Here is a 14,596-nt window from a genome sequence, read left to right on the forward strand (position 1 = left end):
TTGTGTGGTGGTGGTTTGCATCGTTTTCAAACATGGTTGTTCATATATATATAAGTACATGTGAGCAACGGCACATACACAAAGCAACATGCTAGTGCAAGTTTATAACCTAATGGCTCATGGCTTCCTTCTCTTCCTCTTACTCTCTTGCATTATATCCACAAATATTCATGCCTGCAAGCAAACTGAACGCAGCTCCCTCCTGTCTTTTGCCTCCACTCTATCTTCGCCTCCTTTAAATTGGACATGTCTTGATTGCTGTCGTTGGAAGGGCATCACTTGTGATCAAGATGGTTGGGTCACCCGTTTGCACTTACCTTCCAAAGGGCTCCAAGGAGGTATCTCTCCCTTTTCACTTGCAAATCTCACCCATCTCACCCACTTGAACCTTTCCCACAATTCACTATATGGTTCACTTGAAACTCAATTCTTCTTGTCTTTGAATCAACTTGAGATCCTTGATTTGAGCTATAACCGTCTTTTTGGAGAACTACCACTTTCTCTTCCATCTATTTATATACGGACAGTTGATTTGTCCAGCAATCACTTCGTTGGTGCAATTCCATCTTCATTCTTCCAACAAGCAAGCAACTTGACTAGTTTCAATGTCAGCAACAATAGCTTCACAGGGTATGTCCCATCCTCTATTTGTCAACAACATTCTTCTCCCTTCCTTAGGCTGTTGGATTTTTCTTCCAATGTATTCAGTGGCAACCTTGCTCCTGGGCTAGGGAAGTGTTCCAAACTACAGGTTTTTCGTGCCGGTCACAATAACCTCTCAGGATTATTTCCAGAAGATATTTATAATGCTACCGAACTTGAAGAAATTGCATTACCTCTCAATTCACTACATGGAGCCATTAGTGATAAAATTGTCAACCTCACTAACCTCGCAACCCTTGATCTCTACTATAATCATTTTGGTGGTGAGCTTCCTCTCAATTTGGGGAAGCTATCTAAGTTGAAGTTTGTGACCTTTGATTTCAACAATTTAGAAGGTGCTTTGCCCCCATCTTTGATGAATTGCATAAACCTTGTAGAATTGCGTTTGGGATCCAACAACTTGGAAGGAGATATCTCCATGCTTGATTTTTCCAGACTTAGTCAACTTACTAAACTTGACCTAAGGGCGAATAACTTCACTGGTACAGTTCCAAGAAGCCTTTACTCCTGTAGGTCCCTGAAAGCCATTGGATTGTCTGGAAATCATCTAGAGGGACAAATAGAAGCTGAGATTCTTTCATTGAAATCCTTGTCCTTCCTCTCTCTTGCTTTCAACCAATTCACTAACCTCACAGGGGCAATGAAGATATTGATGAATTGCAGAAGTCTTCACGCACTCTTGCTTAGTGGTTCCTTTGTGGGTGAGGGAATGCCATCTGATGATGACATGGTTGATTTTCATGGATTCCAAAATCTTCGGCTCTTGGCTTTGGCTGGTTCTAACCTCACTGGTCAAATACCTTTATGGTTATCAAAGCTCAAGAATCTAGAGATTTTGGGTCTAGGTTTTAATCAAATCACAGGGCCAATTCCAAGTTGGTTGGGGACACTTCCTAGACTGTTTTATATAAGCTTGTCACACAACCGAATTTCAGGTGAATTTCCACAGCAACTTTGTCGACTACCAAGGTTGCTTTATGAACCAATTGCATCTCAAGTAGACAACTATGAATTTGAATTTCCTGTCTTCAGCACCAGCATCAGCATAGGGGCAAATCAAACTTATCCACAACAAAAATTGTATTTTTTACCAGGACGGATAGAAGTATCTAACAATAACATCAGTGGTTATATACCTGCTGAGATAGGCCAATTGCAGCTTCTCCGCAAGTTAGCTCTTGACTCCAACAACTTCTCCGGTATCATTCCAGACCAAATATCTAACCTAAAAAATTTAGAGGTTTTGGACCTCTCCACGAATCACTTGTCTGGAATAATCCCATCATCATTGGCGAGTCTTAATTTCTTGAAAGAATTTAATGCCTCATACAATAATCTTCAAGGACCAATACCAACAGGCACCCAGCTCCAAAGCTTCAACGCTTCTGTCTTTGAGGGGAATCCAAAACTTTGTGGTGCCCCACTTCCAAATAAGTGCAAACCAAGTAAGGGCATTGATGCATATAACAAGAACAATAAAGACGTGGACAATGGACTTCATCAACTTCCGTGGTTTCATATTTTCGTTGCTTTGGGGTTCATAGTAGGATTTTGGGGAGTTTGTGGTTCTTTAGTTATTAACAAGACATGGAGATATGTCTATTTTCAATTCATAGACAATCTACAAGATAGGCTCTATGTGATGATAAGTTGATAACAATCCACATCAACATGATGAAAATAAGGCTTGGAGGCTAGATATATATTATTAATATGTTGTACTTTTTATTTTGCATTTTCAGTTTGCTTTTTGTTTTTTGTTTTCTCCTTCTTTTGAAAGTAACTGGACTCAAATTTAAAGGATATATGTTGTTATGTTCATAAAGTTATGGGGGAATTTGTACTTAATTGTAATAACCCAATCCTAAATAAATATTTAATTATTAATTTATGTAAATAAAAGACAATTTTACCTCGGGAATATTTTAATGGGTTAAAAGTTAACTTTCGGGAAGGAATATGGGGATTTCAGTTGTACCGTTGCGTAGAGCAAGTCGAGATGAGTCCGTAGACACATAGTGGGCTCAAATCGGAGTTATAACGAAGAATTTATAATCTACGGAAGCTCAATGGCGTACTCGTAAATTTATTTCAAAGTTAAGATTTTTTAAACCCAGAATTCTTCTTCTCTGTCGCAAGCTTCACGAACAATAGTTTTCAAACTCAAATTTCTCCTCCGTCCAGCCACCAATTTCTACGCCACAACTTGCAAACTCTTCATCTTTCTCTCCTCTTCACATCCATACCAATTTCCAGACCCAAATTCAAGAGAAAAAACCAGAAAATTGATCAAAAGCATAGCCAAAAAAGGAGCCCAAACCAACTATGCAAAAACAGCAGCCGTTCGTGGTCTTTGGACACCCACGCTCTGCCGGACCGTGGGGCGGCTTGTGGGCCACTTTTTGACCAATCCTTGAGTCCTAAAATAATCCTCATGTCGTCTATTGCACAACGGTATGCTCAGATATGAATTTGGTTATCATCTGATCGTCGATTGGATATCGCATATTAGGCGTTACCTAGGTTTGATATGTTTGGACCGTTGGATCGACTTCATTTTCAAATTTGTTAATCTAGACATCTCTAAGATCGTGTAGAAATTCGCGGATCGAGAATTGGGATCCCAAATCGAGCATGGACGCTCGATAACCCCTTTGTCACAAGTGTGATACCGGCTGCAGCCGAAGGCTCTCCAATGTATAAATTAGAATAAGTACAAAGGGAATAATGATCTGGACAAAGTAATAGCAGGATTGCTGAATGTCGTAGTTACCTCTTTTTTGGGACTTGTGCCTCATCTTATAGACTTTGGGAGGTGTGCATCTTGAGTGGAGTTTCGATGTGGGACTCTAGACATTGTATGAGGAAGCACCACATATACTTGTGAGAAGTTGTGGATGAAATGAGTTTGTTGCCACGATCGACAATCCTGGGTGCTAAGGGCTAGCCCTGCTGGTGGTCCTTCGTGTGATGTAATCGACTATTGGGTTTTTAGCGAGTCATCCTTATGGGTCCCTTTTTCCACATGTAGTCTTCTGATTGGTTGGTTGGATATGGTGTAAACAAACTTACTCGTCAAACTTACTTTCTCCTGTTCAATTAATGAAACCTAGTCAAACAAAAAATGATTACAAAACAAACCCAGCAGACGACCTCCACACCATTCCCATGTAGTAAATGGGGAAGCAAGTTCTTGTTTCAGTTTGGCTTTTGGAGGAAGTTATGTTGCATTAAATGAGTCGTTGAAATTGAAGACATTTAGGTCTTCACTTGGGGCTGCCGACATTGGTGTAGAGTATGAGAAAAGTCTTGCTTTTCACATTGAGCAAATGCCCTATTAATAATATTCAACAACTGATTCATTTAGTGTGTGGGGGCTTTGAAAACAACATAAAAATATAATATTAGAAGTATTAAAAGTAACAAAAGTTTAAGCGGCAGGGAATGGGAAGAGGAATGTAGGCACGCCAACAACAGCAAACATGTTATATTATATGTAGTATTTTTTTATTTTATAAAAGTTGAGAAGGTACAGAAGAGAGGATTGGGGTGGATGTTGCAGAGAGTGAAACTGTGAAAAAAAAAAAAAAAGGGAGGTATTGTTTTTTATTTTTTATTTTTTTAATTTTCTTTTTCAAAGTGGGGGGTTGGGCTTGTTTCATTTTAAATTTTTTTAAAAGATAAGTGTAGTCTCTATACATTATAATTTTATTCTTGATATTCTGGAAGAAGTACTCGTGGTGGTACCAGATCCTCGAATCGAGATCCAAACGCGTGACCCACTCGAACCACATCTTCGTTATCTGCATCATGGGCCTCTTCCTCGATCCCATCTACTGCTTCCTCCCCATCATTGGTGAATCCTCTTGTACGAAAATCGACACTGGGTTTCAGCAGCTGGATTAACTCTTCAGATTTGAGACTGGCCAAATTCATTCATATATTTTTGCTTCACAAATGTCTTCTGCTCAATTAGTAGCAAATTGATTTCACCCTAAGTTTTGATGCCCAAAAAGACTTTTTAGAACTAAAAAATTGTGAAAAGAGAAAAGGACGAACAAATAAAAAAGGGTAAATTTTACTTTACTAATCGGAAGTTTCCTAAAATTCAGACTTTACTGCATCAAATTTTTTTCGTATCAACTTCGTACTAAAATTTTGATTTTTCTACTATTTTCATATATCTATTAGTCATTTTGTCAAATGCTCTATTATGTGGGATTTAAGAAACCAATAAATTATATAAATAATAAATATTTTTTTAAAAAATTGAAAAAAAATAAATTCTCTCCACCTGTTTTCTCTTCTTCTATCTCTGTACATGAACACCCAATCCATCCCTCCCCTCTCTCCGACAGCCACTAACCCAACCACATCAATTGAATCAGTGCTTAACAAGCATCTTTCCTTCTCCTTCAATTAATCAAACCTGTTGATGCTAAAAAATGATTGGATACTTTAGGACGGCCCAACTTAGTGATGATGTCACCTTCGGTCTCATATGAGCTTCGGTAGAGCGATTGATCTGCAAGAGAATGAATGCGATAAGCCTTTTGGCACTGGTATGGTAGCGGCCGAAGTCGGAGGCTCTCTGATGCTTAAATTAGAAGTAAATTTAGGTTTTACCCATAAAAAAACTTTCACTTTTGGAAAAAGCCAAAGCTTTTTCAAAAAAGACGGAATAACCTCTCAACTTTCAAACCACAGACATGCAAATGTAAAGGATTTCTTAGGAAATCAAAAAATAAATAAGGGCAATTTTGTCCATTTTTGCTTCTTTTAAAAATTTTCTCTCTCCTTTGGGCTTTTCCAAAGTCTCCCTAAATTAGAATAAGTACGGAGGGAATACTGATCTGGCCAAAGTAACAGGATTGCCGAATGTCGCAGTTACCTCCTTTTTGGGACTTGTGCCTTATCTTATAGACTTTGGGAGGCGTACATCTTGAGTGGAGTTTCGATGTGGGACTCTGGACATTATCTGAGGAAGCGTCACATATACTTATGAGAAGTTCCAGATGAAATGAGGGTTTTGCCACGATCGACAATCCTGGGTGCTAAGGGCTTGGGATGTAATCGACTATTGGCTTTTTAGTGGGTCATCATCCTTGTGGGTCTCTTTTTCCACATGCGGTCTTCTAATTGGTTGGTCAGATATGGTGTAAACAAAACCCAAAAAAAAAAAAAAAAAATCTTGTGTTTCTTTTACTCATCAAACCTACTTTCTCCAATTCAATTAATGAAACCCAGTGAAACAAAAAAATGATTACAAAACAAACCCAGCAGACGACCTCCACACCATTCTCTCCTCCGCGCAACGCATAAGAGCTCACGGCGGTAACAAAATAAAAAAAATAAAAAACCCCAGACTCTGAACTCTACATGGCCTTCAGGCTGGAAATGCAAGAAGCCATAACCGCCTCTATTGCTCTCGAGACCCTCGTCATCGGCCTCCGTTTCGAGTTCACGCAACTTGAACGAACGACTCCGTTTTGGACCTCTCCGCCACACGCTCATGCTCATCCTCGAGGATGTCTAGCGATTAGCTCAGCAGAGCGAGATGAAGACCCAGGAAGATCTCAGACGTTGGATTCACGATCAGAAGTTCGCCGCCCAACCCATTGTACGGATGGATCGTCTTCGTCGTCACCGACTCGCATTGAGATCTGGTGCATAGGGTGGGGTGGGGTGGTTGGAGGTCCAAGAAGGGAAAGGTGCTGATGAGATCTCGACATGGAGCTGGTGGATTGTGTCTTGGGAGCAGGAGATGGGTGCTAGTGCTAAGCTATATGTCTCCTTGCCGAAGTCCTTGATATCACATCTCTCTCCTTCCTGGCCCGGCTCACCTGCCTCTGAAGCTGGAATGCCTTTATAGAGGAGGCTACCCGAGGAATCGAAAAGTTTGAAGTGGGAATGGAAAAAGGGTGGATGCAATAGAATCCGGTCTCTTTAGCAGGAGTTCTCTTTAAAAAAATAAGAAGACTCGCTTTCTTTACTAAAAAGACTCTTTGATTCGTTTTGTCTCATCGATGCAGTCACCAGGCTAAACTGTTAAACATTCTGATGCCCTGGTCAATTGTTTGCTCACCCGCTGTTGTGTTCATATATATGGTTGGAGGTTTTACAGAGAATTTACAGAGAATCTCTGGTTTGAAGAGATGTTCCCTGTGCTGATCTAAAAGCCACGAAACGTTGTTTAAAATAGTTTGAAATGTCAAACTTTAAATCTTGACCACATATTCAGATATGATTCTGCCCAATCAATGACCTTTATTGATATAGTTCGACAAAAGAATGTGTCTAGGCAAAAACAAACATGAAAGCTTCAGCTCCAAAAGTCCATCAAGGCTTTCAAATGAAAAACTGCATCCAGCCATCTAGCCACCACAGAGAACTATATGTACCCAACAGACTGTCAGACTCAAACAATCACTATTGACAGAAATATCTCAAAGCAGTGGTAGACATCCCCTCATTTTTGCAAACTCCGTTATCATGAAACTTATTTTGACAGATTTATTTTGAAACTGAGTAGAACTTCGAAGAAACCTAGCATTACATATCACCTGCATTATGTGAAGGTTGCAGAACTCAATGAAGTGATTGCCTCATGGTTTTGGCTACATTATGTGAAGTTAGAAGTTAGAACCTGCAATTGATTATGCATAAGCATCCGAGGATAGTTGAAAGGGAGCATGCTGCAAAATCCATGACATAACAGTAGGAAACTACCGAACTCTCACCGCCGTACAAATCATATACATACCGCCTATTGTCATACTGGCACTAAGTTCCAATTTCTGTAATAACTTAAAAAACATGCTTGTTTATATACTTGAAGATGGTTTAATGTAGCATCTGCACAAATACAAGGTCCATTAACATATAATTACAGTCTTCAAGAGCAGGTTGTTCTGATAACCAACAAATAAAATAGTGCAATGCATGACTATCCAAAGTGAATAAATAGAAGCATGCATCCTATGGTATTTCTATGGGGAACCCCAAGCCACCTTATGCCAAAGCATCTTAGATAAAGACTGCCTGAACTCTTACCTAGCATTATTCACAGATGACAAATTCACCTCGATTTGGATTAGAATCCACAGCTTCAATAGACATACATATTCTAAGCTGAGAAAGCTCTTTGGTACTCGCAATTGCAAACCCCACTGCGCGCGCACATACACACACCAATAATCTCACCTTCTTATTCAATATCAATAATCTTGCTATTTGAGTCATCCTCAAGAATGTTGTGTACTGCCCGAATCAAACTATAAACTGGAGAGAAAATGTCACAAAAGAAGCACCAAATGTATACAAAATCGAAATCTTGACAATCCCCATTACCATTCAAATTTGTACACTGAATACTCATATTAGCAATTTGATCAAACTCAAAATGAAGCCAAAGAAATTTGCACACATAGGTATTTCGTATATTCAAACAGATTGAAAGGTATGAATTCTTGCACCATTTTCCATATAATTTAACAACCAAACTACCAAAGCTCAGTCTAACACGAGTTCAGCTGGAGCAGCACACGAGTTCAGATGGCAGAAAAAACTTCTCTTTTGAGACTTTGAATTAGAATTTGCAGAGAATTGAAGAGCACCTCCACCCCAAAAGGTAAGAGCAAGGCAAGGTTTGACACTATTCATGTGAATAGTGTCAGCCTTGCCTTTTTTGGTTCCACCCCAAATGGCAAGGGCAAGGGCAAATACTATTCACTTTACTTTATTATTATTATTTTTTTATACTTATCTATTAATTTTGATAGTTTTTCAGATAATATTTTCGGTTGCCATGTGTCACTATTTATTATAAAATTCTCACCTAAAATTTCAGATAACATTTTCAGATAAAATTTTCAAATTAAATTTTTGGATAAGATTTTCGGTTGCCACATGTCCATATTTATTAAATTAAAATTTTCAAATGGAATTTTGTAGTAGAAAATTTGGTATGGAAAGTGAAAAATATAGGAAGGAGATGAATTTGTATGAAGATTTGGTGTGGAAAAGTGAATAATATTGGGGAGACTTTGGAAAAGCTCAAAGGAGAGAGAAAAATTTTAAAAGAAGCCAAAATGGACAAAATTGCCCTTATTTATTTTTTGATTTCCTAAAGAATCTTTTACATTTGCATGTCTTTGGTTTGAAAGTTGAGAGGTTTTTCTGTCTTTTTTGAAAAAGCTTTGGCTTTTTCCAAAAGTAAAAGTTTTTTTATGGGTAAAACCTAAATTTACTATAATATTGGTAGGTATTTATAGAAAAAAATTCTAGAATTTTTTGATATATTTTTTTCAATTTTTTTTTAGGCGCTGATGTCAGCATGACGTTAGCAGCCTAAGGGCAACAGCCCAGTCCATTTTTGACTGTGGGCTTGCCCAGGCTGGCCTTTTTGCGCTGGAGGATGAATTGGGGCCTCGGGGGGCCTGTTGCCATGGCAACAGCCTAGCACTGCACATGCTTAAAAGGAGACTTTGATTCCATATATCTGGGCTTTAACAAATTCATCCAATGCGTCTTGTGCATCTTTTTAGTGTTTTTTGCAGTGATTTCTCACTGATTATTTTTGGGAATTTGAAATTTGTGACCCTTGATTTCTTAATACATGAAAGTTATTATATCTAGTCTAATATGAATTAATAGAAAATATTTTTATAACATGAATAGGGCATCAATGTATGTTTACATCTGGCTTGACTGTTATCAATTACAACATTTTGCTCTTCAAAACTCAATGCTCTGTTATATTTTATGGAATTAATAAATATGGACTAAGTGAGACAGAGAATTGAGTTTCAGAGAGTAAAGTGTGACAAATTGAGTTTTAGATGGCAAAGTGAGATTCAAATTGAGTTTCAAGGGCCATATCAATAATTAATCCTTTTAAATTTTATATTGTGCCATTTGTGTAGAAAGGACTTCTTTGTGAACGATTGCTGCTTATCAGTGATACGTGATTTTTTTTTTTATGTAGTTGCCTTCATGTGGGGCAAACAACTTGGAAAGAATGACTATCTTCCAATTTTCTTAGAAAAATTTTCAACAAGAAAAGAACTTGGACTTTGATTGACATGGAAGATGTGCTGGTACCACATATCAGCTGCCTTAAAAATCCAAAATGAAAATTCAGTATAAGAAGATCTTTGCTTGAGGACGAAAGTCAATGCAGACTTTAAAATACACAAGGTCATCGCTTTGGTTTCATTAGTGGAAATCTCTCTTTGACGTACAGAGGGGTTTGGATAATTTGTGCTGTGTGGTTATGGCAGCTTATAAACCTGTCATTTTGTGCAACAGTGGGGGCCCTAGAGACAGTTAAGAACGGTGAAACATGATTTCTTTGTGATTGGCTATGGCTAAACTTATCCAAGACCAGCAGATTGCGCAGAGAATGGGCATAGAAGCGCGACGGCATGTGACAGATTCATTCTCTACAAAAATAGTTGGTCAGCATTTGAACATATCAATACCTTGTTGACGTTGCTTGGAGGAAAGAAGACTGAAGACTGCATGACCTTGCAGCATAAGTTGTTCAATTGAATCAACTCAGAGACTGATATATTAATTTGTTGGGTTTAATATATCCATCAATTTACTGAGTGTGTGGCTATTGGTGAAGGGATTTCTAGATTAGTTATGTTTTATGCCTTTCGTCATTTGGTCCTGTGTAGTTAACAGATGCTAGTGACTTGTGAATGAAGAGAGAGAAGATTTGCTACGAAGGTTCGACTTCTCCTGCAGTTTAACGTCAATAAGGAAGTCAATGTAATGTTGGATAAGGCTTGACTGCCACTGTCATTCTGAGGCCATATATATTCCCAATTCCATGAAAAAATTATCACCATTAGTCACGGCAACAACTTTGAATACTAAGGCGTTGTGGACTTTAAATTTGCATCGTTTCAAGCATTGTTGCTCTTATATATATATATATATAGTCCCCTTTTATTGAGGGATCCCTCAAATAATTTTATTTGAAGGACGCCCTTTAGGATACCCTACAATTTTTTTCCCAATGATCCAAACCATTTATTTTTTAGGTCTTCATTTATAGATCATCCTTACAAAAAATTAGACAAATCGGAAACCGTTTCGAATCCAATTGTGTCTTACAAAATCAATGAACACGGTGCTTCAAGAAAATGCTAAAATTTCAATAACTTAATTGAGTGGTCAAATGATATCGGATTCAAGTGATTTTTTGTAGAGATGATCTTTGAATGAGTATCTACAAAATAGACGGTTTGGATTAGTGAAATACAATCCGGAGTGGGGCCTACAAGGGGTGTCCCTCAAATAAGCTTATTTGAGGGATCCCTCAATGGAAGCTCTCTGTATATATATATATATATATATATATCAGTCCCCTTCTATTGAGGGATCCCTCAAATAAAATTATTTGAGGGACGCCCTTTAGGGTACCATACAATTTTTTTTCCCAATGATCCAAACAATCTATTTTTTAGGTCTTCATTCATAGATCATCCTTACAAAAAAATTAGACAAATCGGAAATCGTTTCGACATCCAATTGTGTCTTACAAAATCAATGAACACGGTGCTTTAAGAAAATGCTAAAATTTCAATAACTTAATTGAGTGGTCAAATGATATCGGATTCAAGTGGTTTTTTGTAGAGATGATCTTTGAATGAGTATCTACAAAATAGACGGTTTGAATTAGTGAAATACAATCCGGAGTGGTATATATATATATATATATATATATGGGACACACATAAAACCACACTTTTTTACACACATCTTTAGCCCTTAGATCTATCCCAATCTAACGGTTGAAAATTGAATCGTTCAAGTTCAAAAAAAATTAAAATTTAGTTGTTCTTGGTTTGACTTAATTTTGTTTTATCATTTAACAAAATATTAGCCCACCCTTTTGAAATTTTTTAGTTCCACTCTTGCAATATAGCTCATATATGCGTTATGATATGAATGGACTAAGTTGATATTTTTCCATTTTAAGTACTCATAAAATATTAAGTTGTTGGGAAGCTTCATAGTTTGTTTTTTTCCTTCAAGTTGATAAACGTTTTCCACATTTTCTTCCAAATTCTAGCTATGTAGTCACGTGGCGTCGCCACATACTAGCCTTGAGTGGTCATGCCCAGTGGCGGACCCAGACTTTTTCCCATCTGGGGGCATAAAAAACAATTTCATAACTGACTCCTACAAAGGCTAGGTTTTCATAGCAATACAATATATATTATAACACATAATCTATTTCAATAAATTTTTAATATATGATTTTGGGCCAAAATCTAAGGCTTTATATATTGGACCATATGTTTATTAAGTCTCGGGCCTTGATATTTTCAATATAGAAGAGGTTTTGGGCTAAAAACTTGAAGGCTTTACTTATTTAGGGTGCTGAGTGGGCATTTTGCATGCAAAATATTAGCCAAGTGTCTGGGAGCATGAGTTATATCCCGCACAAAAATGATAAGAACAACTCTTCTCACTTGTTTGTTAATATATTAGTATCTCTATGATAACATATGTTACCAATATGAAGTATCTGCAAAACTAATCGCTTAGCTCAAAGGGAAGGTAAATTGCTCCTGTTGTGAATGATCGGATGAAGCAGCCATTGCACCACCCAAGATAAGAAAGAAAATTCAAGAGTTACTAATAGCCCTTCTGTCTTTCGCAATTTATGAAGAGGTTGTACTTGAGCCACATTGTTAAGATAGCAAAACAGGTGAATTTGAATAACTCTAGGGGCATGTCAGTACCCAAATCGTGCTCGAAGACCACACACATATGGCCGAATGTCAAATTCATGTTGAAGACCAAACATCGTCTACCTGTTTATTTGTTTGTTTTCAATTAGTTTTTCGGCAATCAAGTATTCATTTATACATGATTGTCTGCTTTCTTGTTATTTTTTGCTTTAATTTTCATTTGAGCTACAGTCTTGAATTAGCTGTAGTATTCTTTTTTCTTTATTGAATATTTCTCTTTTTTGGAATTTTTTAAGGCCAAGTTTTAATGAAACCATATTTGATTTGTGGCTCCTCTTTTTTTTTTTTTTTTTGGTAATTAAGTTGTTGGCGAAGAACTTTATGTCATACACATGAAATTATAGTTTAAAATGAACTAGTATGGGGTTGTATTAGTTTAATCTGTGGTGGGAATGGCCCTACCCTCTAACTAATCCATTTACATTGTTTTATGGAGTCAATTACAATTGATTTACTGTAGATTTTTAATTATTTATTTATTTTTAATGTATTATATCTTAACTTAAGCGATAAGATTTAGTCTTCATAATCAACAATAAGTCAAGATGATGATTGACAAATAGACCCCCACCCAACCACATTTTAATTCACATCTTATATTCCTTCCAGATTTTCAACCAATCTGCAGACATGGATGAAAAAGTAATTTGCATTCAAACCACAAGTTCTTTGAAGGTAGCTCTCGTTCAAACAATCATATGTAATTTACTGTGGGTCGTTGCCACGCAGAGTTAGAGCATGATTGGTCCAAATAAACTTGATTAGCAGTGATTGAATGGGCAGCTAATTGCCCATCATTTTTGATTAATTATTTCCAATTTGTCTTATGCAGCATGTAATTAGGTAGAATTCCATGATGAAAATTTTCCTCTTAGGCAGTCAGTGTCAGCCTTCCAAGTTCGCATAATTGCTTTTTGAATGCTGGGGTTGATAGTAATTGCCTTTTTTGGAGAATGCTAGCAACCTTCTCCCTTTTTTGCTTGATATGTGTCATTCTCCTTACACTTCAAACAATGTCATTAATATATTATACAAGCTAACTTTTTCTTTCCAAGTTTACCCTTATTAAATGTATTCAATTTATTCAAAAAAATTTCGCAACTTTCTTACCATCTTATTAATTTTTTTTTTAACATAAATTTTTATATTTAAGAAAATGTCTGCTTTTAAAAATAAAATAAAAAGGGGAAATGTCCCTTTTTTTTAACGTCAAGTTTAGACTTTTTATTTATTAAAAAAGGGCATTTCCTTTTTTTTTTTTTAAAAAAGAAAATATTTTCTTTATAAAAAAATAATTGAGGTTAAAAAAAATTTAATAAGATGGTAAGAAAGTTGTGAAATTTTTTTGGATAAATTGAACACATTTAATAAGGATAAACTTGGAAAGCAAAAGTTAACTTGGATAATCTATTAATGACATTGTTTTAAGTGTAAGGAGAATGACACATGTCAAGTAAAAAATAGAGGAGGTCCAAAGGAGAAGATTAGAGAGAAGGTTGTTAGCATTTCTCTTATAGTAATTGTCTACTTGTTTATTTGTTTGTTTTCAGTTGGTCTTTAGTAACTTAAAGACAAGAACAATGGTGAATACAGCCCAATTCACTTCATCATTAGTTCATTCATCCCATTCAACAATACAAACAAAACCCACAAAGCAATTATACAAAGAAATTATTCCGTCTGAGTCTCAGTGCTTCTGCTTACAGCTTGCTTCTAATTCATCCAATCAACTTAAAGACAAGAACAAGTGATCAGAACCCATTTCAGTTCATCACCAACTCATCCAATTTCACATCCCAAACAAACCCAAATCAAGAGTGATTATTTAGAAGCAAGATTAGTGGCAGACAAGCCCATATATCTCAGGCCACGTCGCTCTCAAGCAAGGTTAGTGAAGAATAACACCATATATCTTCCAAAAATTTCCATGAAAAATTATCACCATATATCAGGGCAACAACTTTTAGTACTTTGTGTGAACGCCTCAAATTAAGTAGGTCAAGTCTTCTCCTGGTGGCCCCCTATTAAGTGGTTGTTGTGGAAATATATATTCGACGTATACAGGGGTCAATTTACATCGTTTTCAAGCATGGTTGCTCTTATATATATATATACCTAATTTGCACTGAGCAACAGCACATACACAAAGCAACATGCTAGTG

General features: G+C 36.7%; 1 protein-coding gene across 1 annotated transcript; it reads left to right on the plus strand.

The window, feature by feature from the left end:
- Nucleotides 1-2,968, plus strand: LOC18779243 (receptor-like protein 2). Its single transcript, XM_007214524.2, has one exon. It carries the CDS (start codon nt 89-91, stop codon nt 2,315-2,317), a length of 2,229 nt encoding a protein of 742 aa, XP_007214586.2. The 5' UTR covers nt 1-88; the 3' UTR covers nt 2,318-2,968.

This window comes from Prunus persica, chromosome G4 (assembly GCF_000346465.2).
Source record: "Prunus persica cultivar Lovell chromosome G4, Prunus_persica_NCBIv2, whole genome shotgun sequence".
NCBI lineage: Eukaryota > Viridiplantae > Streptophyta > Magnoliopsida > Rosales > Rosaceae > Prunus > Prunus persica.